Here is a 25711-nt window from a genome sequence, read left to right on the forward strand (position 1 = left end):
ACAGTAGATGCCATTTAAATATTCAACTCTTGAATGTCTCACTTTAGTTTTAGTAAAGCTTTTTGACATTCCATAGTGTAAAGATTGATTTTGTCATAAACACATCAAGCTGTGATTACTATAACCAGATCAGGTAGATCCTTTGATTACACAGGGATTAAAACCATATTTTCTAAAATACTATAATATAAATAGGAATGTTGGTTACAAGATTCTAGCTCAGCTATTTAGCAGCATGTTGTACGGATGTGAGACATGGGTGATAACAAAAGATTAGACGAGAAGGATATTGGCATTCGAGAGGAGGAGTTATAGAAAGATCCTGAGAATAGGATGGATGCAGAAGGTCACCAATGAGGAATTATAATAGGAAGATACAGCTGAAAGAGAACATACTGCAGAAGGTTATACAACGGAAGTTACAGCTATTTGGGCATATCCGCAAAATGAACGAAGAGCGAAAAGTTAAGACCCTGGTATTTGGCATAATGGATGGTCCGAATAGGAGAGGCAGATCCCACAGAGAAGGGGTAAATGATATAGTAGATTGGTGCGGAGCTAGTCTACAGAAACTAAGCCACTCCTCATTGGACAGGGAAAGATGGAAGGAAACAGTGAGGGAGGCATCGGACACCAATGGGCGTTGAGCCTATGGTTGATGATGATGATATTCAGATTATTATAGACAAGATTTTTTCCCCTTTAACTGTACTATCTAAACCATGATATAAACTGATCCCTTTCCCCAAGTAAACATATCAACACTAGCATATTCAACACCATTTGTTAACAACAGATGTTGGTGATCTGGTGCTCAAAATGATTTAACTAGTAGTGGCCCTATATAATATATGGTGGAGAACTCTGTGAAGTATCTTCCTCAATGTGTGCATTTTTGTGTCCAGTGGGTGTTTCTACCCATTCACGATCATGGTTACTAAAATCTTTATTTCCTCATAAGTAGTTGTCATAAGTACTTATGAGGAAATAAGTGACTTAACTTACACATTTTATTCTTGTAGTAATTATTTGCAGATTGTAATTCTTTCCATATCTTCTTATTACAAAAGGAGAGCATTCTCCCCTCAGAGATGGGATAAAGTAGATACAGCATAGAAAACTTCAGAGTCCTAGATTCCATGCGAAATTGAACTCCAGCCCTTTGGGTTTCAGGGTTGTAGTGCAGAGACCTGATTTTTCACTGTTGCCCCATCCTCTCCAAGGATAATTCAAGGCAAGTTAAGGAAGTTAATGCCTCTTTGAGCATTAATCTTTATCCTCCGCTCCTCTGCAGATTACTGCTTTGAAACTACAGTATGTAGTAGGTTTACTTCAGTGTACCTGCTCCTCCTTTTGTTCTATACGCCTCTTCAACTTACAGAACTCCAGCCTTGAGGTTTATCAGGCGTAAGAGGAAGACTAAATCACAGCTTTTCCATATGCTCAGCCAATCAGCCACCAAAAATGGATTAGTGCATTCAACTGTAGCCTAGTAGAACCAGCAAGCTTTGTAGAAAAAATGTTGTGGGATCTGTCTATTACAGTTATCACTTTGATCTTACAAGTAGTTTCTCCTGCATCCACACCGTTTCTCTTAGCAGTCACTAAAAAGTCTTTGAATAGAAATGTGAAAAAAGAATAATGGACCATATTTTTTTCTTTGCTGCTGCAAATAAGATCATCACTAAAACTGTTCTCCAGCTACTTGCAGCATCCAAATGCCAAAGTTCTCCACATCTCTGATTTACCCATTTATAGATTATACAGGTAGTCCCCAAGTTACGCGGATCCGACTTATGTCGGATCCGCAGTTACGAACGGGGATTTTCTTGCCCCGGAGGACTCGAGCGGCGGGACGCCTGGTCCCGCCGCCTGCCGCCTCCGGGGCGAGAAAAGCTGCTCCCCGTCTCCCTGGTCTGCTGCAGGAGCCAGCAGACCAGGGAGACGGGGAGCAAAGCGGCGCAGGACCCGGGGCCGGACCCGCGGCCGCTTCCAGATCAGCTGGAAGCGCCGGGGGTCGGGCCGGGTCCTGCACCGCTTTGCTCAGCGCCTCCCTGGTCTGCTTTGCTCAGCGCCAAAGCCGCGCAGGACCCTGCCCGACCCGCGGCGCTTCCAGCTGATCTGGAAGCGGCCGCGGGTCCGGACCCGCGTCCTGCGCCGCTTTGCTCAGCGCCTCCCTGGTCTGCAGACCAGGGAGACGCGGAGCAAAGCCGCGGAGGACCCGGGCCGGACCGCGGCGCTGATCTGGAAGCGCCGTGGTCCGGCCCGGGTCCTCCGCGGCTTTGCTCCGTGTCTCCCTGGTCTGCTGGGGGGGGGATGCAGCTAGTGCCCCCCCCAGCAGACCAGGGAGATGTGGAGCAAAGCCCGGGGCCTGTGGTAGAGCAGGTGGGGCACTGCCGGTTGGTCCCGCAGCACCGCTCCTTGGCGCTACTGGACCAACCCGGCAGCACCCCAGCTGCTCAGCCCCAGGAGTCCTGATTCAGCCGCTGCTGATCAGTTTCAGCAGTGGCTGAATCAGGACGCCTGCTGCAGGGCAGCTAGGGTGCTGCTGGGTTGGTCCAGTAGCGCCGAGGAGCAGCCGCGCTTCTGGACCAACCCAGCAGCACCCGAGCTGCTCTACCCCAGGCGTCCCCAAGTTAGCCGCTGCTGAAACTGACCAGCGGCTGACTACAGGAAGCCCGAGGCAGAGTTGCTCTGCCCCGGGCTTCCTGGAATCAGCTGCTGATCAGTTTCAGCAGCAGCAGACTTGGGGATGCCTGGGGTTCTTAAGTTGAATCTGTATGTAAGTCAGAACTGGTGTCCAGATTCAGCGGCTGAATCTGGATGCCAGTTCCGACTTACATACAGATTCAACTTAACAAACCTACAGTCCCTATCTTGTACGTAACCCGGGGACTGCCTGTATTCTTCTTAAACACAGATGTTTGAACTTTGCATTAGCTACATCTCTTTGAATTTTTTGTTTGTTTTTAGTGTTTAGAATCTTGTTTCATAGTTTTTTGCACACACATACTTGAGATGCTAGAATACTTTTCAGACAATAATTAAATTTCATGAATGCTGTCTGGGGGGTTGTTTTACTTTACAGGAGGACGACTGAGGTACAGAGAGGTTAAGTGACAACTCAAACTGTCAGTGGAAGAGCCAGATACAAAGCTCAGAACTCCTGAGTTGTATCCACTATATCATTTGTTCTCATTGTTGCATCCACTACAGGCAGTCCCCGGGTTACGTACAAGATAGGGACTGAAGGTTTGTTCTTAAGTTGAATTTGTATGTAAGTCGGAACTGGCGTCCAGATTCAGCCGCTGCTGAAACTGACCGCCAGTTCTGACTTACATACAGAATCAACTTAAGAACCCCAAGCGTCCCCAAGTCAGCTGCTGCTGAAACTGATCAGCAGCTGATTCCAGGAAGCCCGGGGCAGAGCAACTCTGCCTCGGGCTTCCTGTAGTCAGCGCTGGTCAGTTTCAGCAGCGGCTAAATCAGGACGCCTGGGGCAGAGCAGCTGGGGTGCTGCTGGGTTGCTCCAGTAGCGCCGCTCCTCGGTACTACTGGACCAACCCAGCAGCACCCCATCTGCTCTGCCCCAGGCGTCCTGATTCAGCCGCTGCTGAAACTGACCAGCAGCGGCTGAATCAGGACCAGAGCAGCTGGGGTGCTGCTGGGTTGGACCAGTAGCGCCCAGAGCAGCGCTGCGGGACCAACCGGCAGCACCCCAGCTGCTCTGCCACAGGCGTCCGGAGAAAAGCCTAGTCTGTGGGGGGGGGGGCATACTAGCTGCGCCACCCCCCACCCCAGCAGACCAGGAAGACACGGGCGGCGGACCGAGACGCACCGCGGTCCCGCCGCCTGGGTCCTCCGCGGCTTTGCTCCCCGTCTCTCTGGTCTGCTGGAGACCAGCAGACCAGGGAGACGGGGAGCAAAGCCTCTGAGGACGCCGGCAGCGGGACAGCCGCGGGGCGTCTGGGCTGTCCCGCTGCCGGCTTCCCCCGCAGCTTTGCAAAGCCTCGCGGAAGCCGGCAGCGGAGCAGCCCAGGCATGCCTGGGGTGCCCCGCTGACCGAGCCCCCCCCCCCTCGGCTTTGCAAAGCCGCGGGGGGGGGGGGCTCGGGCAGCGGGGCACCCCAGGCGCGCCTGGGCTGCCCCGCCGCCGGCTTCCCCGCGGCTTTGCTCTGCGTCTTCCTGGTCTGCAGACCAGGGAGACGCAGAGAAAGCCCCAGAGTACACGGGCGGCAGGACCGCGAGGTCCCACAGTCCGTGTACTCTGTGGCAGCCCCGTTCGTATCTGCGGATCCGACATAAGTTGGATCCGCGTAAGTCGGGGACTGCCTGTATATAATTTCTTCTCACTGATATTTCATCGCCATCTGAGACACTAACTAAAGGAAATTGTTTTGCTTTTTAAATTAACTTCTCAATTGAGGCTGTTAATACCCTATATGCTGAACTTCATGACATAATTTGGAAAAAAAAATCCCTCCAGAAAATAGTTTTGTCAATATTCCTGGTATAACTCTTAAAGTATAAAAGCATGAATAACATAAAATAATATTAAGAAAAGCAATATTAAAGCAAAAATCATACTAGCAAGTTTTTTTTATGAAAAGTTACTATAAAATACTTTTCAGATACCAATTTAGGTTAAGTTCTGCTAAACTGATTTAATATAAAGTCAACAGAAAAGTAATTTTTTTCTGTAAATAAATTCCAGATGTCTTCATTTAACTACTCCACTTTCATGCAAATTAGAAAACCTAATATTGCACTGGTACTGATACAGATACACCTTAGAAAATTGGGTTGACAACCATAAATACTGGATCTGTACTGGTTGAAACTTTAGGTGCATTTTAATCTGTTGCAGATTTCACAGAAAAAATAATCAATTACAAGATAAATAATTGTACTCTGCAAATGTTAAATTTTATTTTCTTCTGTGTAAATTAGCTTTAATGAGTGCAGTTAGTGAATTTAACCCTAGCTTTATCTTTGTGAATTAACAGGAGGTTGTTTTATTACTAGTTACACATTGCTAGTTGTGTTTTAGATGTCTGATTACTACACCTGATCTTCCCTCCGTAAATAATCCAGTAAAACATCAAAAGGGTATAAGCACTTTCCCAAAATGCCTGTCCTTCATAGAAAGCATCTTATTTCTTGCAGTAGATAAGAAATAATAATTACATAAATTGTATTGTTATTAAGCACTCCTGCAAATTATATCGTGAGCAGTTACTCCGGGTATAACAGATGGGGTTCCCATTTGGTTTTCAAATTATTTCATAAAGCAAAGACTGATGATTATAATAGAAGTACTACATAGGTACAAGATTTTTTTTCTCCCCTCCTGCCATCCAGCTGCTTATACTGTTCAAGATTACTGTGCAGAGCAGCATATAATAGGTAAGGGAAACAGGATTCTTGAAACAACCACAATGAATTGTCTGAAACATCAGTTTTAGGGTCATAAAGGCTGTAATGGAGGAAAGGACAGTGTGCTTATTTTTGAGGGCAAGACTAAAACTGTTCTTTGGTTATTATCTTCCACCTTACCACCATATGAAGCTGCTTTTAATTTCCTCATCTCAAATTACTGTTTCTTAAACTGGACACTTTTAAGTCCTTTATTCTCTCTTTCTTAAGGGAGAATTTTGCTAATTTGTCTGCTTTAGTCATTGTTGTCTCTAAATCATCTTCTCAAACATACCTATGAGAGGCCAAAAAATAACTGTGAATGAAGAGGCCATTTAAAAATCTAGGGCCTAAGTCATGCTGTTTTTAAATTCTGAGCCATTTAGTTTCACTGTGGGTGATTTCAGATAGAAACAACCCTGCTGAGAGATCTTATTATTTAAGATATTGAACTAAAGTCACTAACTTGCAACAGAGTAATAATACATTGCTTTGCACTTCTAAAAGAGGTTGCTGGAGATAGTGCTAAACAGCTTTGCATACATTAATTAGTTAAGTCACACAATGCCCTGTAAAGTGGAGATAATACAGAAGTTATAAATTGCGGCACAGGGAGACTGTGTGAATTGATCATGGTCACCTGTGGCCAGATTTTTAAGGATATTTAGGTACCTAGTTGATTTTTTTTTCAAAAATGTTTAGGCACCTAACTTCTGGTAAACCTCATTCTACAAGGAATAATACCTCTTCTAAAAAAGCTCTTTTGGAAGAGGGTATATGTGGACACGCCACTGCTGCTATTTGGAAATAGCTCCTCACCAAGACCATTCTAAAGTTATTCCTCCCCAGTACCTCCTGGGGCTCTAAATCGATATAGCACATTCATATTAGGGGAGCCTGCCTCGGACTAATTTTGAGGCTTCCCTCTAGTGTGGACTCTCTATTTCGAAATAAGCTATTCCAGAAGATATCTTCCAATGTAGATGTACCCTAACATTGATTTGGGCATAAGCTTTTGTGGGTAAAAAACACTGTCAGATGCATGGAGAATAAAAATCTGGCCTCTGGCAAATCAGTAAAAGTCTGGAAATAGAAGGGAGGATTCCTGACCTCCATTTCTGTCCTAACCTAGAGGATACTGCATTTTCAGAGCTATCTTTATTGTTCAGTGTCTAGGTCTATGCAAAGGAAACACAAAAAGCTATATTTGCACAACAGGGTCATTGAATAGTGCTCTTTCTGAGAACTTTCCTTTAGGGGAATTTTACTGTCCAACAGTGGGTCCAAATGTTAACATTTAGAAAAACAAACTTGTTTTGTAGCAAGGTGGGACTTTGTCCCCAGCTTACAGAATAACTCTTTGTTCTGATTTACCATTGGATCTACTAGTAAAGGGAGAGGGAAAAGAGCTGTCTATAACCAAGACTACAAAAGGAAACACCTTGTCTCTATCCTATCAGTTTCAGCTGCAAGGTGACAAATATAGAATATGTTACGTTCTCTGTGGGTTTTTTCTATTTCTGCATCTATTTTTAAACAATTTAGAAGAAGAATGAGGAAAAAACAGGCACAGGTCATTGTGCTCTTACACTTGATTCCTCTGTCTTGTTCAGATAGAAGATGTAACCTGTTTTGCCTTCCTTTTCCTCTTGTCTTTATAGTTCCCAAACTATACCAGGCCTGACAACTCCTTTTACAGAGCATATATCTGTTCCTGCCTCCTGACTTCTTTCATCTGTGAAGAGGTTCTGTGAGACTATAGGCACCGAGGTTCTTCCCTTCCATCACTGGTAAAGTGCTCCAGACATGGCCTTGGGTCTTATTTGCATAGCTTTCCAAACAGTGCGAAGCTGTGAAGGCCTTCGATCTCTGGCCTCAGAGTTCTTATTTTGCAAAAGTCATTTTGGATAAAAGCCTTATTAAAGATCTTATGGCCTGGTTTGTATTTGATTCTTCCCCCCTCTGGCCTCCTGCCCTGCTCATGGGTGCCTTGATGTTGAAGAACAGAAGGGAATCTTTTCTGATCAACACCAACTAGTTCTACCACTTCTGTGAAGAAACATTTGCTTTGGAATATTTCTTTGTCTCCTCTGTTTTGGAAACCTTTTCTAGGCTAGAGGAAGGGCATCTTTTTAGCCCAAATATTCCCTCTAGCCCCAGGTATCTGTCAGACAGCGTTTCTACAGAGGGTTTGGTTTTGGAGACATTTTAAACCACTGGTTAGGCAGGGGGGGAGGAAGTACATCCAGAAAGTGCTAATCTTGTACTCATTAAATTTTTAAAGATCTAAGTTTGTCTTTTCCTGCTCAGAGAAAATGATGGTTCTTGACCTTGGCCAGTTTGAAATGAGACCACAGGCAGGAGGAAGTATAAAGGGAGCATTGGGATCAAGACAGCAAGTTTGCTTCACCCTCCCCCCACATTTCACCTCCCATATTTTAAGTAAGAGCTAACACAGAGTAGTATATTTCAGGTGCTGGGGGAAGGTTACCTTGAATTATTCTTCCATGCATAGGATGTATTTTTAAATTTTGCAGGGGTGCCTAGAGTGCGCACACTGACATCTTTTTAGGCAATGTTTCTATTAAGCCATCACCATTCTTGTCTGTCATGGGATTTTCAACTTGCCCCTCCTGCGCATACACCATCTGTCCCCACCAGCTCCTGCAGGCATGTGCCCATGTGTTCTGTCACCTGGCTCCCCTGACAAGGCAGGCCACCCCACGCAAGCGCCGGCTCCCAGCCCTTCTGGCAGGCCACCGACCAGGCAGTCCATCCTGCCTGCTCTGGCTCACGGCACCCACAGCAGTCCCCACCCCACACCTGACACCAAAAAGACAAAAAAATAATTTTTAAAATATTTTTAAAAGACAATCTTTCTAAAAGCACACCAAAAGACTGAAAATAAAGTTTTCAGCTACCAATTTAGGAAAAAGAGTGGATGGCTAAGTTCAATTCAAGGCAGTTGCAAACTGTTAGCCATCCACTTTCTCCTAAATTGGTAGCTGAAAATTTTTTCACTCTTTTGGTGCATTTTTAGAAGATTGTCTTTTAAAAATATTTTTTTATTTAGTGATTCTATTCATCTATATTTAAACCAGTGAAATATCTAGATGCATTAGCCCCTTTTTGGATAAGATGCCGTGTTTAGCATCTTACCCTTGTGATATCTCCTCCCAAAAGCCTTGTGGATTTTGCCAGGCAATATGCATTGCAAAGACAAGAGGATGTTTTGCCTAGCTCTGTGGCACTCAACGTTTCTGAAAAACAGGCCACCTTTAAGTGCTTAAATATATATATTTTAGATGCTTAACTTCTGGTGCTCATATTTCAAAATCTGGCACTATTGTCATAGGATTGTGCTTATCAAAGACAAATGATTTGACTCAATAGCCCATCCTTTCTACAAAGGTAATTCTTAAGTGCATAATGTACAATGTGAGCAGAATCAACCCTTTCAATTGATGTGAAATTTTTATGTGCACACTGTAATCAGAAAGGGCTATTACAAGTCCAGTATGTCAAAAGTCAAAATAGAGGCAGGGATTGTAATAAAGAAATAATATTTACAGTGATATTGTCAAACAAATATGTAAGTTAGCGTGCAGAAGAAATATCTCTTATCAGCACCCCTCCCACCAAAACTAAGCAGAAAATAGAAATCCAAGATCCTAAACCTTAACAAAAATCACAAAACACTATTTATGCTAGAAGGCTGAATATACTTACATAGCTAATTTTAATATAATTTTCAGAAATAATTCTTCACACCCCTACCCTCCATTTCATTTAGTGTCAGTCAGGCTACATCTACACTGCAGTGCTATCCGGAAATAGCTATTCCATATCTTTTGACGGTGTCCGTTATTTCAAAATATAATGGGCTCACTATTCCGAGTCTCTGTAAACCTTATTCCACAAGACATACGGGATGTTTCAGAATAGCCATTTATTTCTAAATAAGTGTTTTGTAGACAGCACTAAATTTTGAAATAAGCTACACAATTTGCGTAGCTCAAATTGTATAGCTTATTTTGAGCTACGGATGCTATGTAGACACACCCTGTCAATGTCCTTATATCTTCCCTTCTGATCCTTTATTTTTGTCAGTTAAACTTTTAAGTGTCAGAACACTTGTGACATTTTTAAACTGGATTATGGCTGTTTAAAACAGGTTTAGATCCCATAGAGAAGAGGGAAAAAATCTCCACAATCTTCCTTAGCTTTTCACTTGAGCTGAAATATAGGCCTTCTGAAGAAGAGGGATTTGAAAAGAGATTGGAATGTCCTACTGGCTGCTGGATTTTCTCCTGCCATGGTTACTATCCCATCTCATCTCTAGCTTGCTTAACATTGCTTCTCTCCAGTCTGTTTGAAATATGATTGATATTTTCCCCTTGCTCATTAGATCTGACCATCTCACTACTCTCTTTAAATCCCTGAACTGCTACTGCCTTGCCTACCAACTATTAGCCTGCTCATCTGCTCTTGCAGGTCCTGCCCAACTTTGCCTTTTCTATCCTAGATGTTGTTTCTTATTTTCATCTTGTCCATTCACTCTGCCAGGGCTTAGCTCATTCACCTTCCTTTTCTCCTTTCCCCCTCTCCCATGGGTATTTCCTCTATCATTAGTCTCGATGAACTCTCCGGGAATGGAAAGCACAAGGTCCTCTTAATAATTGTCATATAGAAGCCTTCAAATCCCTCTCCAATCACAAATTTCCAGGGAAGCATCTTCGCTTCCTGGTCAATGTAAATCTCTGAAGAGCTCTGCTTGGAGGCTCCCCCCACTAGTGCCTTTGTCGAGCTCTGCTTTGCACGTCTCCTGCGCGCTAGAGACTGGTCGGGCTAGCTAGGTGCGAGCATTGCTCTCTGCCTGCGCCTTTGGCTGAGCCAAATGACACAAGCCTGCTAGCCGCAGGAAGGCCCGTCGTGCCCTTCCCTAGAGCACGCGTGGCGTGGGCTCCCTCCGCTTTGCAGGCAGGTGGATGTCGAATGGACTAGTCTTGGCGGGTATAAACCTGTCTTGGGCCGGCAGCGACCAGCCCTTCCTTCAGATCCGCGGCACCTAAACTAGCGCGGGGTATTCTCCCGCGGGACAGCGCTGTAGCCGCTTCAAGCCTCCAGAGCAGCGAGCTGGCTTGATTTTCCATGGGCTCACTCTCTTCTAGATGACAGCCTGCCCCACGCCCGCTGCCTCGGGGCCTGGGCCAACTCCCCTTGAAATCAGTGGCACATTTCCCATTGACCCCAACAAGAGTCGCCGCAGGTCCCCAACCTGCAATGCAGTTACCCGTCAGCGCACGGAGCGCCTCTCGCGCACCGCTCCCTTCGGGAAGTTGAATGGACTCGTCACTGTTTGGGATCTGAACAGCCCCGCGATTGCTGTGCCGCGGTCATTCGGCGAGGCACGGCCGGAGGGGGCAGTTGTCCAGCACAGGTGCCCGGTTTCCAGGTGGCACGCCGCAGGGTGGGCGCGGTGAAGCATGCCCGCGGGCGCGTGAGCCTTCCTGACCAGCTGTCCAATCTGCTTCTTGCTGCCGCTTGGTCTCTGCCGCCCGGGTCTGACGAGGGCAGTTTCCCGGGCATTCCTGAAAGGGAACAATTTGGAGTAGACGGTTCGGGTCGCAAGTCAGGGGAAGAGGAATCAGGGTGACATTGTAGATGGCGCGTTAAATACAGTGGAACCCCGTTTCACGCGGCTCATGGCGCTTGCTCGCATTGTGCTCTCGATTGCACCCGGTCCCTGCTCTTTTAGAATCGCCTTGGTCAAGCAGTGTCTTCAGATGGGACGGATTTAGAACATCCTCCCTCCGACTTTCCCAGGGCCAGGAAGAGCAAATTAAAGAAAATCAGAACAACATCCCCTGTTTCTTATGCATGATTTTATAGTCAAGATGCATAATTCGAGTGGCGTGTCTGTATCTAGAATACCATGCATATCTCTGAATGAGACAGTACAACCTTATCATGCCGGATATTGAGACGTGCTAAGAGTATTTCCCATTGTCTCGCGACTTTATTGCTGGATTCTCACTAGTAACGTATCCCGTGCAGTGTTTGGGGAGGGTTTGAACTAACGCTTTTGGATGTAAGGTTATTGGAAAGCATCGGGATTCCTTCCCCGCTCAGAGGTGTTACCTCCTCCAGCGTGTCCACATCATTTCATCCATCCCCACCCAGCCTGTAAGCAACCCACAGCAGCCCCTCCGCTTTGCTCTGACCGCAGAAGAGCAGCATCGGGGCAAGGGAGAAGGATGAGAGCGGAACTGATCCTGGAGGATGTGAGTCTGGACGGACTGAGCGGACTCCGGAGTTCTGCACAGACACATTGTCTTCGCCCTGAACCTGAGAGCGCATCAGTAACCCTGACCGCTATGCCCTGGGAATGGTGAGACGCTGAAGCCGGTGAGGAGAGACGCTCTCAAGGTACATTTGGCTACATGTCAGGAGGTTTTGTTCCATGGGATTTCCTCCGCCCTTCACATTACTACTGATGCGGAGTGAAGTGTTTCTAATATGAACTTTCGCTTTGGGATCTGGTTTGCGGTTCCACTGATCTTGTGCGGCATTACCCCAGAAGTGCCTGCTTCGTGGTGGTAAGTTCTGCGATTGTAAAGGTTTTATTTGCTCTCGGTGGGATAAAATTAATAGTAAACTACAAGAAGAATTGACACTTTCCCCTCCCGTTTAGTTGTCACACAATAAAGCTTGTCGCCGCCGGTTGTTCAGATACAAGAACTCCAATCCTAAATGAAGCCGAATTGTACTGTGTCTTCTTTCAACTTCTCTTTTCCCTCCCAGCTCCCACTCCTCCGTCCCCAGCCTTAACAATTAAAGGTTTGTTTCACTATGTGCCCTAAGGAAGATTCTTTGATCTGGGACTGATGAGCGCTTTTAGCGTGGACAGTAACAGCAAAGAGTCAGTTGGAGATTGATTAAAATACGCCCTGCAGAGCTCTTATCACCACGTATCCTTAGAATCCATCTAAGGATCGAGCTAAGGAAAATGCATGACGATGTCGCTCCGCGTGCAACAAGTTTTTGCACCGGTGTACGTTCAAAGATATAGCTGATTGATTCTCCTTGATTGACTATCCACGTCCTTTTGTTTATTTATTTTGCATGTAAAATGACATCTGAAAATGAACTTGTCCGAAAGCCCTCTCGGGTAATCCACTGGCTAAATTCAAGCAGAAAGAGGCGGGGTGCAGTTTGCACTAGGGCCAAGCTTGTATACACTTGCGTTTCAGTGTTGCTTACTACCTTCCCTCCTTGTTCATTCCCTTCCATGAATTGTCAGAATAGTCTCCAGCAGGATTTTGTTCAGACTCTTGACTCCCCTCAGCCCCTCCTCCAGCCTTTTCCTAAGGAGAAAAAAAAAGTTTCTCATCACTGAACTAAAAACTCCAAATGAATGTCGAAGAAGCCTATTGGGACCACAGCTTGTCAGCTCCTAGTTCAAAAGATATTTGAGCTGGTTAGGATAGTAATAATCGAGCTACAAAACACAGGGCTAATGAAGGGGGACCCTAGAATAAGAGATTTCCTTCAGAGAATAGGGTCTTAAAACAAAACAGACACTTCACTAAGGAAGAGGAGTTAAACTTCCCTTTGTAAACATCGTGTCCAGGGAATGCATTTAGGCTAACACTGGATCAAAGGTCGATTTATCATACTGACCCTTTTTCAATACAATTGCTATTTCTGTGTCCATAAGAGTATACACATTATTTATTGCAAGAGCTTTTTGTCATGCAGTCTTTTATGTGTTACCCAATAGTATTGTGTCCAAATAATAGCTTTAACGATTTGATGATCACAAACTAATGAAAATACGGGGGGAAAGACATTTACTGCTGTGTGATCCCTTCAAAAGACACCCATGGCGGTTTGGGTTTTATAAAAAGTACCTTTCTAAACATTTCAGGCCTAATAGAGAACATCTGGATGCAGATGGTGATGTAATTTAAGAAACAAAGCTGACAAAAATCAAAGTAAGGAGCTATCAAGGAGTGTTCGATTATTCCAGAGTTTCGGTAGCAAGACGCAGCAGACATAGGATTTGGAAAAGGTTTCTACCCAAAAAGCAAACGCAACTGCAAATTAGACTCTAGAGATGAAAGGGAGGCATGAAGAGAGGCTGATAAGGTTGTAGTACAGGCAGGAAAAGACGCTCTGCGGCTTTTGCTCCTGGGAGGAAAACAAAGGGAAAGGTAGAGGGCTCCTTGAATCACAAAACAGTATTGGCTCCTGGCAAACCGGCAGGCATAAGGGCACCTAGCGCTGTACGAGTCGGACTCTGTGCCGCCCCTAAGAGCCCCTCGCTCCTCAGTCAGTCCCCTCCCTAGCAGCTCCCCAGGCCCACTCCGTGCCCTTCCCCTTCCCAATAGCGGCCAGTCAGTGCCAGGCCCTTTCCCAGTAGCTCCCCATCTCCAGTGCCCTACTCATAGCTCCCCCGGCCCGTGTCCCCCAGGCCTGTCCCACTCGCCCTCTCCCCAGCTGCCCGTGCGCCTTTGCTCCCCGCAGGTACATGGGGGCGCTGGGTTCGTCGCGGGTGATGTGTGACAACGTGCCGGGCTTGGTGAGCCGGCAGCGGCAGCTATGCCAGCGGCACCCCGAGGCCATGCGCTCCATCGGGCTGGGCGTGGCGGAGTGGGCGGCGGAGTGCCAGCACCAGTTCCGCCAGCACCGCTGGAACTGCAACACCCTGCACCGCGACCGCAGCCTCTTCGGCAGGGTCCTGCTGCGCAGTGAGTACCCGGCCGCACGGGGCGCTGCGGGGCACCTTGAGGCGCCGCTGGGGACCGAGGGTGGGGTCCCTGTTCTGGGGGACGCTGCGATGAGGGGGGAGCAGGCGGGCTCTCTGCCCCTGGGACGGGTGGGGGGAAGAGCAGAAAGGATCCCCGTGGGAGAGGTGGCGATGGAGGCGGGATCCTTGACAGTGGACTGGGCGGATCAGGCGGGCGGGAAGCAGGATAGATCCCTGCCGCTGGCTGGCGGACAGTGGAATTGCACAGCACGAGCTCTGGGCCAGCCTGTGCAGGGAGCGGAGAAGCCGTGGCAGCAGCCCAGGTGCCTGAGCTAAGCGGCTCCACCCGGGACAGGAGACCGATCGGCCCGCGGCGCGCTCCGGGTGAGGCGTTACTGCAGAGAGACCCGAGGCAGCGTGACTCACGCGTGCCCTTCCGAGGCCTGACTGCAGCAATTGCTCGCACCCAAAGGGGAGGGGGGGGAGAGAGGGATGAGACATCTGTGCGTGTCTCCGCCAAACAGTTACTCCCCCAGCCCAACCCTCACAGCTAAGAAGCGCGCTCTGCGGTTCCCTGGCTGATGCTTAGCAGAGGGTGTTGCACTAATACCGTTTAATCATCCGGCCCCGGGGACAGGAGGCGGCCAAAAGCGCAGCGCAGCGTTTCCCGGTTTCCCCGCGGGCGCGATCATCTCACCATTACCTTCCCGCGAGTTAATTCACTGCGACTGGAAATCATCCGTGTCCTGGGAGCACTTCCGAAGGCGCGGAAAGCACTAAGCGCTCCCTTGCTCCACCTAGGGCTCAGCGGGCCACTTAAAACTTGTCACCAGCGACTCAGCCTCACGTGCTTTTTGTCTCCAGCAAAGCTTTCCCGGTAACCTAAGCGACGGCTGCTTGGAATTGCGAGCTACATTTCCCACAGCTCTCAATCCACTGAGTGCATTACAAAGTGTTGTTAAAACTGACCATGTTTGAGACATGAGAATAGTGCCTGTGAAATGGTTCTAGATGTAGTTGTTTAAAACAACAGGGTTTTTTAAAACAACAACTCCCCCCCCCCCCCCCCAATCCTTTGGATAACAAATCAGGGGGTAAATAACTAAGTCAGCTTTTTATAGATAACCCAACAATCAGGAAATTGACATGGGAGCTCATTTATTATGTACTTTGGCACAGCTCTCCAGCTGGTGCAAATTGTCCCAAAGCAATTGACTTTAATGCAGCTTTGTCAATGTACATCACCTGCGGATCTGCCCTTTTAAGTTAATTCTTAGCACTATTTTAAGTTGTCATAGTTATATGATGTCATGGGGGAAATATTCCAGTATTCGGTGTCAGGTAAAGAATCCAAAAAGCCTCTAGGTAAGAAAACTTGCTTTGTCTGTATATACAATTGTTGGTTTACAAGTAAGATTAAATATATGTCACTATATTACTAAAAAATGTTGTTCATCAACAAATACTTCTTCCAAGACAAATATCCCAAAGCATGAAGAGTAGTTGGCTTGTAAATCAGTCTTATGTATATACAACTCACTATCCCAGAGCATTACACTTTGGCAAAACAAATGCCTGATGTACTATATTAAATTTGCATCTTCCCTTTTGTAAATAACTCAAATGTATTTATGTATTTCCCTTGTAAAAATGCTGAACTTCAAAACATATATGAAAGAGAACAACTAGAGCCAAAATCTGCTGTTCTACTGAGTTATGTCTAATATGATTAGGATGCATAGGTGCTGAAACTAGAGGTGCAGGTGTGTGTTGCACCACCCCTTGTCTTGAAGAGGTTTTCGTTACATAGATGATTAACAGTTTGGGTCAATGACTCCCAGCATCCCCACTATAAAAAAAATTATTCCAGCACCCCTATTAAGATGCACAGGAAAGTATGTATACTAGTCCTGAATACCATCTGTTGATGATAGGTGGGAGTAAAAGAACATTAGAAGTAGTATATTTCCTATTTATATTTCCTATTCACCTTAAAATGTTTCCTCACTAATTTGTGTAAACAATTCCTGTGATAAACACAAACACTATAATTTCATTTTGAGCAGTAGTTCTTAACACGTGCATTGTCTGTGACACCATCAATTGGAGGAGCCATAGGGAGCAGTTCCTGCTCAGAGGGAACTAGCTCTGGGCCATTTGAGAGTTTGAGACCAGTGAGCAGGATTGGGGGAGCTCGGGGCTGGCAGGACCCAGTCACAACTGTGCAGGCCACTGCTGGGCAGGAGTGACTGGATATACCTCATGCTATGTCCTATTTGTTCAGGTTGGTGCTTGGGACAGCCCCCTGGGAATCCATGACTTCCTCTGCAGGTGGGTTGAGGAGACAGTGCCCTAGGTGGGAAGGAAGGCAGTAATTAGTGATGTTAAATTCTCGGGAATAAACTTTCAGAGAATGTTCTCCAATGCGAGAATTTTTGGGAATTTTCTCTTAAATACTTGTTAAATAGTTTTAAAAGAATTTTACAATTTATAATAATGTCTTTCTTTAATAAAACTTCAAGAATCATGAACGTTTCCAACTGTTAAAATGAAAATTTGGGAAAGTAAAGAAAAAAAAGACAGAAGTTTAAATTACTAGAACTTTTATTACAAATCTTCTGTTGCAGGATACAAATATTTTTAACTTCCTGGATTGAATACAAGTCTAATCAGAATCTGCACTTTCTGAATCAGACCCATATATTTCTATCTCTCCTTCTTCCTCATACATATCCTCTTATTTGATTTCTTCTTTCTCTTCAGCATCATCAATTTCTTCTTCCTCAGTTCTCTGGTTCTGTTTCCTTTTTTCTTTTAGGGATTTCAATAGAGCATCATTTGGGTTTTTAAGAAGCTTTGTATTATGGGCTATGAATGTCAGCTTGCCAGCCCTTTCTTGTGTTAACTTGTTTCTTTTTGCATTATGAATGATACTGTAAGCACTCAAACTTCTTCCAGTTTCTGCCATTGTTGGTGGAATATTCAATATGTTGATTGCTGCTTTCCCTAATTTTGATCCATAGCAAATACCTTTCCACCATGTTACTGCATCTACTGAACCAGCTGATTTTGTTGCATATGATTTTCCAAAAAAAACCTTCTTTAGCACTATACTCTGCAAGCTCTGCAATGACTATTGCTGAGTGATCAGTGCCATACATTCTTGTAACTAATTTATCGATGAATTAATTTCCTTGTATTTGTTCATTTCTAGTAAGGCACTCACCATTGAATTTTGGATCTAGAATATTTGCAGCGTAGTGAATATCTTTTAGAGCCATATCTTTTCTTTTTTCAAAACTTTTCATCACATCCTGTTTTTCTTGTTTGGACTTTCAGGTAGTAGCCTATCAAAAAGATCACTTAATTCCCTGAAACATTCAGGAACTTTGTTCATTTTTGGCTGGTCAGATTCAAGCAGCGTAATCCATTTAACAAAAGGACTTATCAGTGCATGCAGTTTTTGGACCCGTACCCAAAATACATCTTCATCCAGGATTGAATTCCTGGTACATTTGCTCAGTTTAGTCTGTAAATCTTCATGGACAGCAAGGCATTTTAAGACATTTTTTTTATTTCAATAAGCTTTTCAAACAAAAAAAATGGAACCCCACCTAGTTTTAACTGGCAATTTAAGTGCACAAGTTTGATTTTTCTCTTTTTGAAATGCAGTAAAATGAGCTTGTAAAACTTGAGATTTGTTAATTTCCTTTACAATAGTTTTACAGGTAGCTTCAGTTTCTTGAACAGATTTTAAGTTACTGATGTCACCAATTAACAAATTTAGTGTATGAGCAGCACAAGTGTACATAACAATGTGACTGTATTTTTCATTAAGCATTGATAAGGATTTCACCACTGCTGCAGCATTATCAGTGACAATGGCACCACATTTTTCAGTGCCTATTTCTGTCATTATTTCTTCCGCACAGAATGCCATATACTCAGCAGTATGGCATTAAACATCGGTCGCCACTGACTTGTAAAATACAGGTTGGGGTGTTGATATAATAAAATTTAAAACAGATTCATTTCTTCGGTTTCTCCAAGCATCACACTCAAGTACAAGAGAAGAGGCTTCAGCAATTTTTGTTTTTATAAGAGCATCGACACGTTGATATTCAGCTTCCAAAAGTTTGTTAGAAAGTGTATACCTGGATGGCATCTTGTAAGATGGTCTTAATTTTTGCATGAAAGTAATCCAATCTTCGTTTTCAACCAATGAAAGAGGCGATCCCGATGAGCAGGGCTTGACAAATAGTGTAATCTACTCACTCATGGAGAGTAGATTACATCCTGGAAGAGCTGGCGTGGAGCGATCTGTGCATGTACGGAGCGATCTGCGCATGTTCAGAGCACAGAACCGCATGGCTGGCGAACAGGGCTCGCCACCACTCTGCAAGCCCTGCCGATGAGAATATAGCTTCTGCAAAAAATTCATCCAAAACTTTGTTTTCAGTTTCATTCATAGAATCAAAGTAGTGACTTATGAGACACCTTGGCTGAACTAGATGTGGAAGGTGGTGGTGTAAATTCACTAGCACCATCACAGTGTTCTATAGATGTTGATGGTTGAGGTGATCTGCTTCTGGACTCTGAGAATTTTGTTGCTTTTTCCTTGATGTAAGCAGGAGTCTTCAGACAATTGGAAATATGCTTTCTCATCCTTGTTGCATTTCTGATGTATTCAGCCTTGCAGTACTTACATTCATATAATACTTTGTTTTTAACTGTTTTATGAAGGAAATAGTCCCACACATCACTTTTAGGCTTAGTTCTTCTTTTCATACTGATGAAAACACAATTACACCTTTCACAAAAGAGAATAAATGTGTTATTGCCTCTTTATATACTTTTTGTGATGCTTCCAGAAAGTTCCATAACAGTCAGAATTTCTGACTCATGAATGTTCTAGAAAGTTCCATAACATTCTGGAATGTTCTATAATGTTCTCAAACTATCTTGAATGATCAAGAAAGCTCTTTAACTTTCAGGGTGTTCTAAAAGCTGAATACAATATATTATTTCAAGAGGAAATGAAAAATTAGAAAATTCTCAAAAATTCTTGGGAAATAATCTTTTGGAGAATATTCTCAGAATATTCTTGTTCTCGGAGAATATTCTCCAGAGAATATTCTCACCTCACATCACTACCCCTTATGTATGTTGTGGTACAGGGGACAGAAGTGGCAACCATAAGTCATGTTTAGTATCAGTCATGTCACTAACTGGCTACAAAGTGAGTTGAAATTGTGTATATAGCAGTGGTCCCCATCGCGGTGCCCACTTATAAAATTTTTGGATCATACCAAACTGTGAGGGGTTGCAAGTGCTTTGAAGGATAAGATTATAATTCAAAATGATCTGGACAACCTGGAGAAATGGTCTGAAGTAAATAGGATGAAATTCAATAAGGACAAATGCAAAGTACTCTACTTAAGGAGGAACCAACAATTTCACAATCTCCGTGACTGTCAAGGAAGGAGTACTGCAGAAAGTGATCTAGGGATCATAGTGGACCACCAGCTAAATATGAATCAACAATGTTGCAAAAAAAGCAAACATTATTTTGGGATGCATTAACAGTAGTGTTGTGAGCAAGACAAGGAAAATGATTCTTCCCTCTGCTCGGCCCTGATTAGACCTGTATTGGAGTATTGTGTCCAATTCTAGGCACCACATTTCAGGAAAGATGTGGAGGAACTGGAGAAGGTTCAGAAAAGAGCAATAAAAACGATTGAAGGTCTAGACAACATGACTTATGAGGGAAGACTGAAAGACCTGGATTTGTTTAATTTGGAAATGAAAAGACTGAGAGGGGACATGACTGCAGTTTTCAAATACCTAAAAGGGTATTACAAGGAGGAAGTGTCTCAGCTGGGGGCCACATCAGTCAGGGTTGGGGGGGAGGGGTTGGAGGAGTTTTTTTGCTTCTCATTTCTGTGGTCCTCAACTGATTTTTCTGTAGGTCAATGGCCCCCAACACAAAAAAGGTTTCCCACCCCCGCCATAAATAAAGAAATAATTGAAACCTTTTATGTTGGGACATAAATTAATATTTTACTTCTTTAAAAAGAAGTTTGATAAACTAACATGAGAAAGTTAAAATGTCTAATCTGTTTAAATTAAACCAGTTTCCCTAGCAGCAGCACTAACAAATGGCTCAGGCTAATTATGCAATTAATGATGAGTTTCCGTTAGCAATTGGTGTCCGTAGAAAGGTTTACATTGAGCAGTGATCCACAGGCCAAGAAGTTTGAGAACCACTGATCTAGATGATACGTGGTCCTGCTGTGAGAGTAGGGGACTCGACTCAATGACCTCTCAAGGTCGCTTCCAGTTCTAGTATTCTATGATTCTATGAATGGAGATATTGGATTCTTGAACAACAACTCCTTCCAGGAAGCAATGTACTATTTAATGTTGAAATAACCCAGCATTATCAGTCAGTTCAACAAACCCAAATGAAACATTGCAACAATTGTGAATCAATATTTTTCAGAAATGCTGTTGTGTTAGAACACAAGTGTGAGAAGCCAAGTTAGTTAATATCTCTATCATTACTTTGTGGTCACAGTAGACAAGACCAACTTGTGTTCAGCATTGCAAAACAGTGCAGCACACATCTGGTTAAGGCTTCTAGATGGTCCTCAGGTATAAATGATAAATACTAATAAGTCAAGTCCATGAATCATGGCTGAACTTTGTTCCCACTAGGGTTTACTCATAAGGGGATGATGCAATGCAGACTTTTTCTTGTCTATGCCTATTACAAAGTCATGGTCAGTATTATGATAGCTAATTTAACTCTTGGGGCCAAATTAACATGCTTTTAACATGATCAAAGTTTGTAGGGAAGATAAGCCCTTAAAGGGTAGATTCCTCTTTATTCCTAGGGGCTTAATCAGTACATGAAGGTGCACATGTCACCTTCCTGTAGTAACTTTAATGTAGTCTTTAAAGACTGCCATTTTCAGCACAAACTTACTTTTCTGAATGTCTCTTTTGCAAATAGTCTCACTTGTTCAACTTAAACAGCCAATCAACAAAAAAGGATTCTAAGTTACTTTTCAGAACAGTCATTTGGTAATTATGTGTTCCCTAGGGAACATAGATTACTTACTTAATGCAAATATGTATATAATATATTTCAAGTGGACTGCATGGTAGTTTTGTTAAGGGTCGAGGGAAGTGAAATTTAATATGATGTAGATATGGTTTCTTGATTTTTAATAGTAAGACTGGCAGAACAAAGACACTAATCATTTTCAGCCCAAAGTTGTATTATAACTGTAATTAGCAAACTTTAAATCTGAAATGAGCAAGAACTTCAATGCTATTTTGCTTTTCCAGTTATTATTTACATATAGTTTGCCATAAAAAGTCTCATGCTTCTTCATATCACCAAACTGTTTTGTGTTTTCTGACTGGAGAGATCAGTTTTTCTTCAGTTGTTAAATACTTACTGTAGCAACCATTAATAAGTACTCAGACTGCCGTTTAATTGCAGTTAACTGATACAATTAATTAAAAAAGTAATCATGGTTTAAAAAATTAATCATGATGAATCACATTGTTAAACAATAGAATACCAACTGAAATTTATTAATTATTTTGGATATTTTTCTATATTTTCAAATAATTTTATTACAATTACGACAGAGAATACAAAATGTACATTGATCACTTTATATATTTTATTACAAATATTTGCACTGTAAAATGATAAACAAAAGACAGTATTTCTTCAGTTTGCTTCATGCATGTACTGTAGCGCAATTACTTTTTGATACAAGTGCAACTTTCAAATGTATATTTTTGTTACATAATTGCACTTAAAAACTAACCAACGTTAAATTTTGGAGCTTACTAATCTCTTCAGTCCTACTTGTTCAGCCAGTCACTCACACAAACAAGTATGTACACATTAATGGGAGATAATGCTGCCCACTTCTTATTTACAGTGTCACGTGTAAGTGAGAACAAGATTTGCATGGCACCTTTGTACCTGATGTTGCCAAGTATTTATGTGCCAGGTATGCTAAACATTCATATGCCCCTTCATACTTTGGCCACCATTCCAGAGGATATGCTTCTATGCTGATGATGCTTGTTAAAATAATAATAAGTGAATTAAATTTGTGACACAATTCTCCCTCAAGGAATTCAATGTCTCCTGCTCTGTTTTACCTTTATTCTGCCATATATTTTGTGTTATGGCAGTCCCAGCACATGTTGTTCTTCTGAAGAATACTTTCACTATAGATTTGACAAAACGCAAAGAAAATACCAATGTGAGATTTCTAAAAATAGTTATAGCACTTGACCCAAGGTTTAAGAATCTGAAGTGGCATCCAAAATCTGAGAGAGATAAAGTGTGAAGCATGTTTTCAGTTGTCTTAAAACAGCAACATTCCAGGGCAGAAACCACAGAACCTGAACCACCAGAAAAGAAAATCAGCCAGTTTGCTGGTGACATTTGATTTAGATGATGAACATGAACATATAGTGATCCACTCTGCTTTGGTCTGTTATGGAGCAGAACCCATCCTCAGCAGGGACACATGTCCTCTGGAATGATGGTTGAAGCATGAAAGGACACATGAATCTTTAGCACATTTTGCACATAAATATCTTGTGATGCTGGCTACAACAATGCCATGTGAATTACTTTTCACATTTTCAGGTGACATTGTAAATAAAAAGTAGGCAGCATTATCTCCTGCAAATTGTAGTCAAATCTATTTGTCTGAGCACTTGGTTGAAGAAGAAGTAAGACTGGACTTGTTGACTCTAAAATTTTACTATGTTTTGTTTTTTAATGCAGAGGCGGTGGTTGTACATAATTCTGTATTTATAAGCTCAACTTTCATGATAAAGAGATTGTACTACAGTACTTGTACTAGGTGAATTGAAAAATACTATTTCTTTTGCTTTTAACATTGTAAGTAGTTGTAATAAAAATATAAAGTGAGCACTAAATATTTTGTGTTCTGTGTTGTAATTGAAATCAATATATTTGAAAATGTAGAAAACATCCAGAATATTTAAATAGGTAGGATTCTATTTTTAACAGTATGATTAATCATGATTAATTTTTTTAAATCACTGAACAGCCTTAAGTACAGATACTAATAATGAAATACAGCACTGTTTTAAAGCCAAAGTTTATTAAGACCCTAAAGAGTTTTATATCTGTCAATATAGCATGGCTGTGTATTATGAGTTACTACTTGTTGTTAAAATAATTTTATGTAGCTATTGCATTGAAATATGTACCTTTCACCTTAAGAGAGGGCATAGTTTGTAGTGTAATGAAGTATCTTATCAGAAAATAGAACTGCATGAGAACTCGGCATGGAGAAGTGCAATTATCAGGCCAAATCCTCCTCACTTTAATCATACAAATAGTCCTGTTGACTTCAATGGTTCTTATTTGCACAAATAAGTTGAACAGGTTTGTTGTCTAGATAGTCAGCTTGTTTTCTTGCCGTATAACAAGATATTTTCTAAATCTACTAAAACATCTGTCCTAAAAGTGATTGTGGAGAGCACAGCTGATCTATGAAAATATAATAAACCAAATAATAACAAACTTGTAGTGCATCCCATCCCAATTCAAGACTTCTGTTAATGAGCTTTTACTAAAGAGGGGGCCAAATTCAAGCCATCAGTAATTCTCTAATAAAATTACGCCAGGTGTGAATTCAACCTAGTTTCTCTTTTGTACACTGTAAATTTCAGTGTAAATGAATCATAACAATTAAAATGATCTGGAACTGAATATATCAATGATTTTAAGGTCAGCCTTCTTGTTTCAGGTAGCCGGGAGTCTGCTTTTGTGTATGCCATCTCTTCTGCTGGAGTTGTATTTGCTATCACAAGGGCATGTAGTCAAGGGGAATTAAAATCATGCTCCTGCGATTCTAAGAAGAAAGGGTCTGCCAAGGACAACAGAGGCCAATTTGATTGGGGTGGTTGCAGTGACAATGTTGACTATGGTGTCAAATTTGCAAGAGCATTTGTGGATGCCAAAGAAAGGAAAGGAAAAGATGCCAGAGCACTAATGAATATTCACAACAACAGAGCGGGAAGGAAGGTGGGTGATAATTCTTACATATTACATCTTCTTCTCTGTAAGGGTGTGTCTACACAGCACCCTTACATCAAACTAATCTATGCAATTTGTGCTACACAAATTGCATAGCTTATTTCAAGGTTATTTCAAAATAGTTTATTTTGAAATTTGGAGCTGTCTACACAGCACCAAATTTCAAAATAAAGTGCTATTCCGACAAGTCCCCTAACCCTCATAGAATGAGGGTTACAGGGACACTAGAATGGCATGCCTGTTATTTCAAAATATATTTAAAGATGTGGAATTGTTATTTTGGGATACTTCCGGTATCCCAAAATAGCCCCGCTATGTAGATATAGGTCAAGGAATTTTAGGTCATTTAGGCTATTTACGAAAAATGGAAACATATTCTGGGGGCTTTAACCTTTGGGACTCATCAACATATCTCAACAATACATTTTGGATAAAATTCACTCTGTGCTAAGGGCCAATGTGAGAGCTATTGCACCACTTATTTGCGAAAGGTTTCAATCCTTAGAAACAAATGAGTATGGTCTACGTGACTGGAGCGTATTGCTTAATTATTTAGAGCAGGGGTGTCCAAACTTTTTTCAAAGAGGGCCAGATTTTATGAAGTGAACATGCGTGAGGGCCGACCATTTTGCCTGACATTCTTTGAACCATTAAAATTAAACACAAATTAACTATTTTATGCAAAGTTTATTGCAAACGGCATACTTTTCATTTCATCACATGGATGACAAATCTAAACAGGTGTTAAATCACTCTGCCTTTCATATCTGAAGGCCAGATGAAAAAAAAATCCAGGAAGCTGAAATATATGTCAGGAACATTGTAAAGTACATTACATATTATTGGTAATAAAGGTTGTCTGTCAACTTTTAAGTTCAAAAAATACGAACAGGAACATAACACCAAGTATACATGTTGTGTCCAAATATATTTATAACTGATTTAGACCAACTGACATTAACTGAGATTTTACAATGTATTCATCTCAATACATATGGATTCGTTGGGGGCCATAAAAGATAGATATTGTCAAATTACCTGTGGGGCCGTATTAAACTGGAACACGGGCCGCAATTGGCCCGCGGGCCGGACTTGGACATGACTGATTTAGAGGATATAGGAAAATGCATTATATGCACCCCATCTGAAAAACTGTTGTATAGCCCAATCTGAATCTGTACTATTTTCACTGGGGAAAAGATTTAATTACTAAAAATGAAGAATGTTGATGACTTAGTTCAAAATATGTGTTATTTTGCATGCACATTAAATAGGAAGTATGTTTTTTATATTTTGTGTGGTTGTTTTATAATTCCATCACCCATAAGAAAAATGTGTTGCCTTTTAATCCATGATTTGGTTAATTCTGACTAAAATGGCCTCCATTTTAGATTGTTTTCTCCTAACAAGCCCTCTCCCTCTAGTTTCAAATGG

The 25711-nt window shown here is 42.5% G+C and overlaps 1 protein-coding gene and 1 long non-coding RNA gene across 4 annotated transcripts in view; one reads left to right on the plus strand and one right to left on the minus strand.

The window, feature by feature from the left end:
- Positions 1 to 11918: 11918 nt before the first annotated feature.
- LOC142829506 (uncharacterized) lies at positions 11919 to 15258 on the minus strand. Its single transcript, XR_012903924.1, has 2 exons — positions 14870 to 15258; positions 11919 to 12781 (listed from the first exon to the last, which is right to left on the minus strand). It is a non-coding gene; the product is annotated as an uncharacterized LOC142829506 (long non-coding RNA).
- The window catches only part of WNT2 (Wnt family member 2), a 38950-nt gene continuing 25172 nt past the window's right edge, over positions 11934 to 25711 (plus strand). Inside the window, exons 1-3 of one of the 3 annotated variants that reach the window (XM_075929188.1) lie at positions 11934 to 12013; positions 13944 to 14167; positions 23988 to 24265. In XM_075929188.1, the coding sequence (XP_075785303.1) occupies positions 11934 to 12013; positions 13944 to 14167; positions 23988 to 24265 (582 nt within the window). Of the gene's footprint in view, positions 12014 to 13757; positions 14168 to 15404; positions 15532 to 23987; positions 24266 to 25711 lie in introns of those variants that run through there. The other 2 variants (XM_075929177.1, XM_075929181.1) reach the window with 2 other exon arrangements.

This window comes from Pelodiscus sinensis, chromosome 1, assembly GCF_049634645.1.
Source record: "Pelodiscus sinensis isolate JC-2024 chromosome 1, ASM4963464v1, whole genome shotgun sequence".
Taxonomy (NCBI): domain Eukaryota; kingdom Metazoa; phylum Chordata; order Testudines; family Trionychidae; genus Pelodiscus; species Pelodiscus sinensis.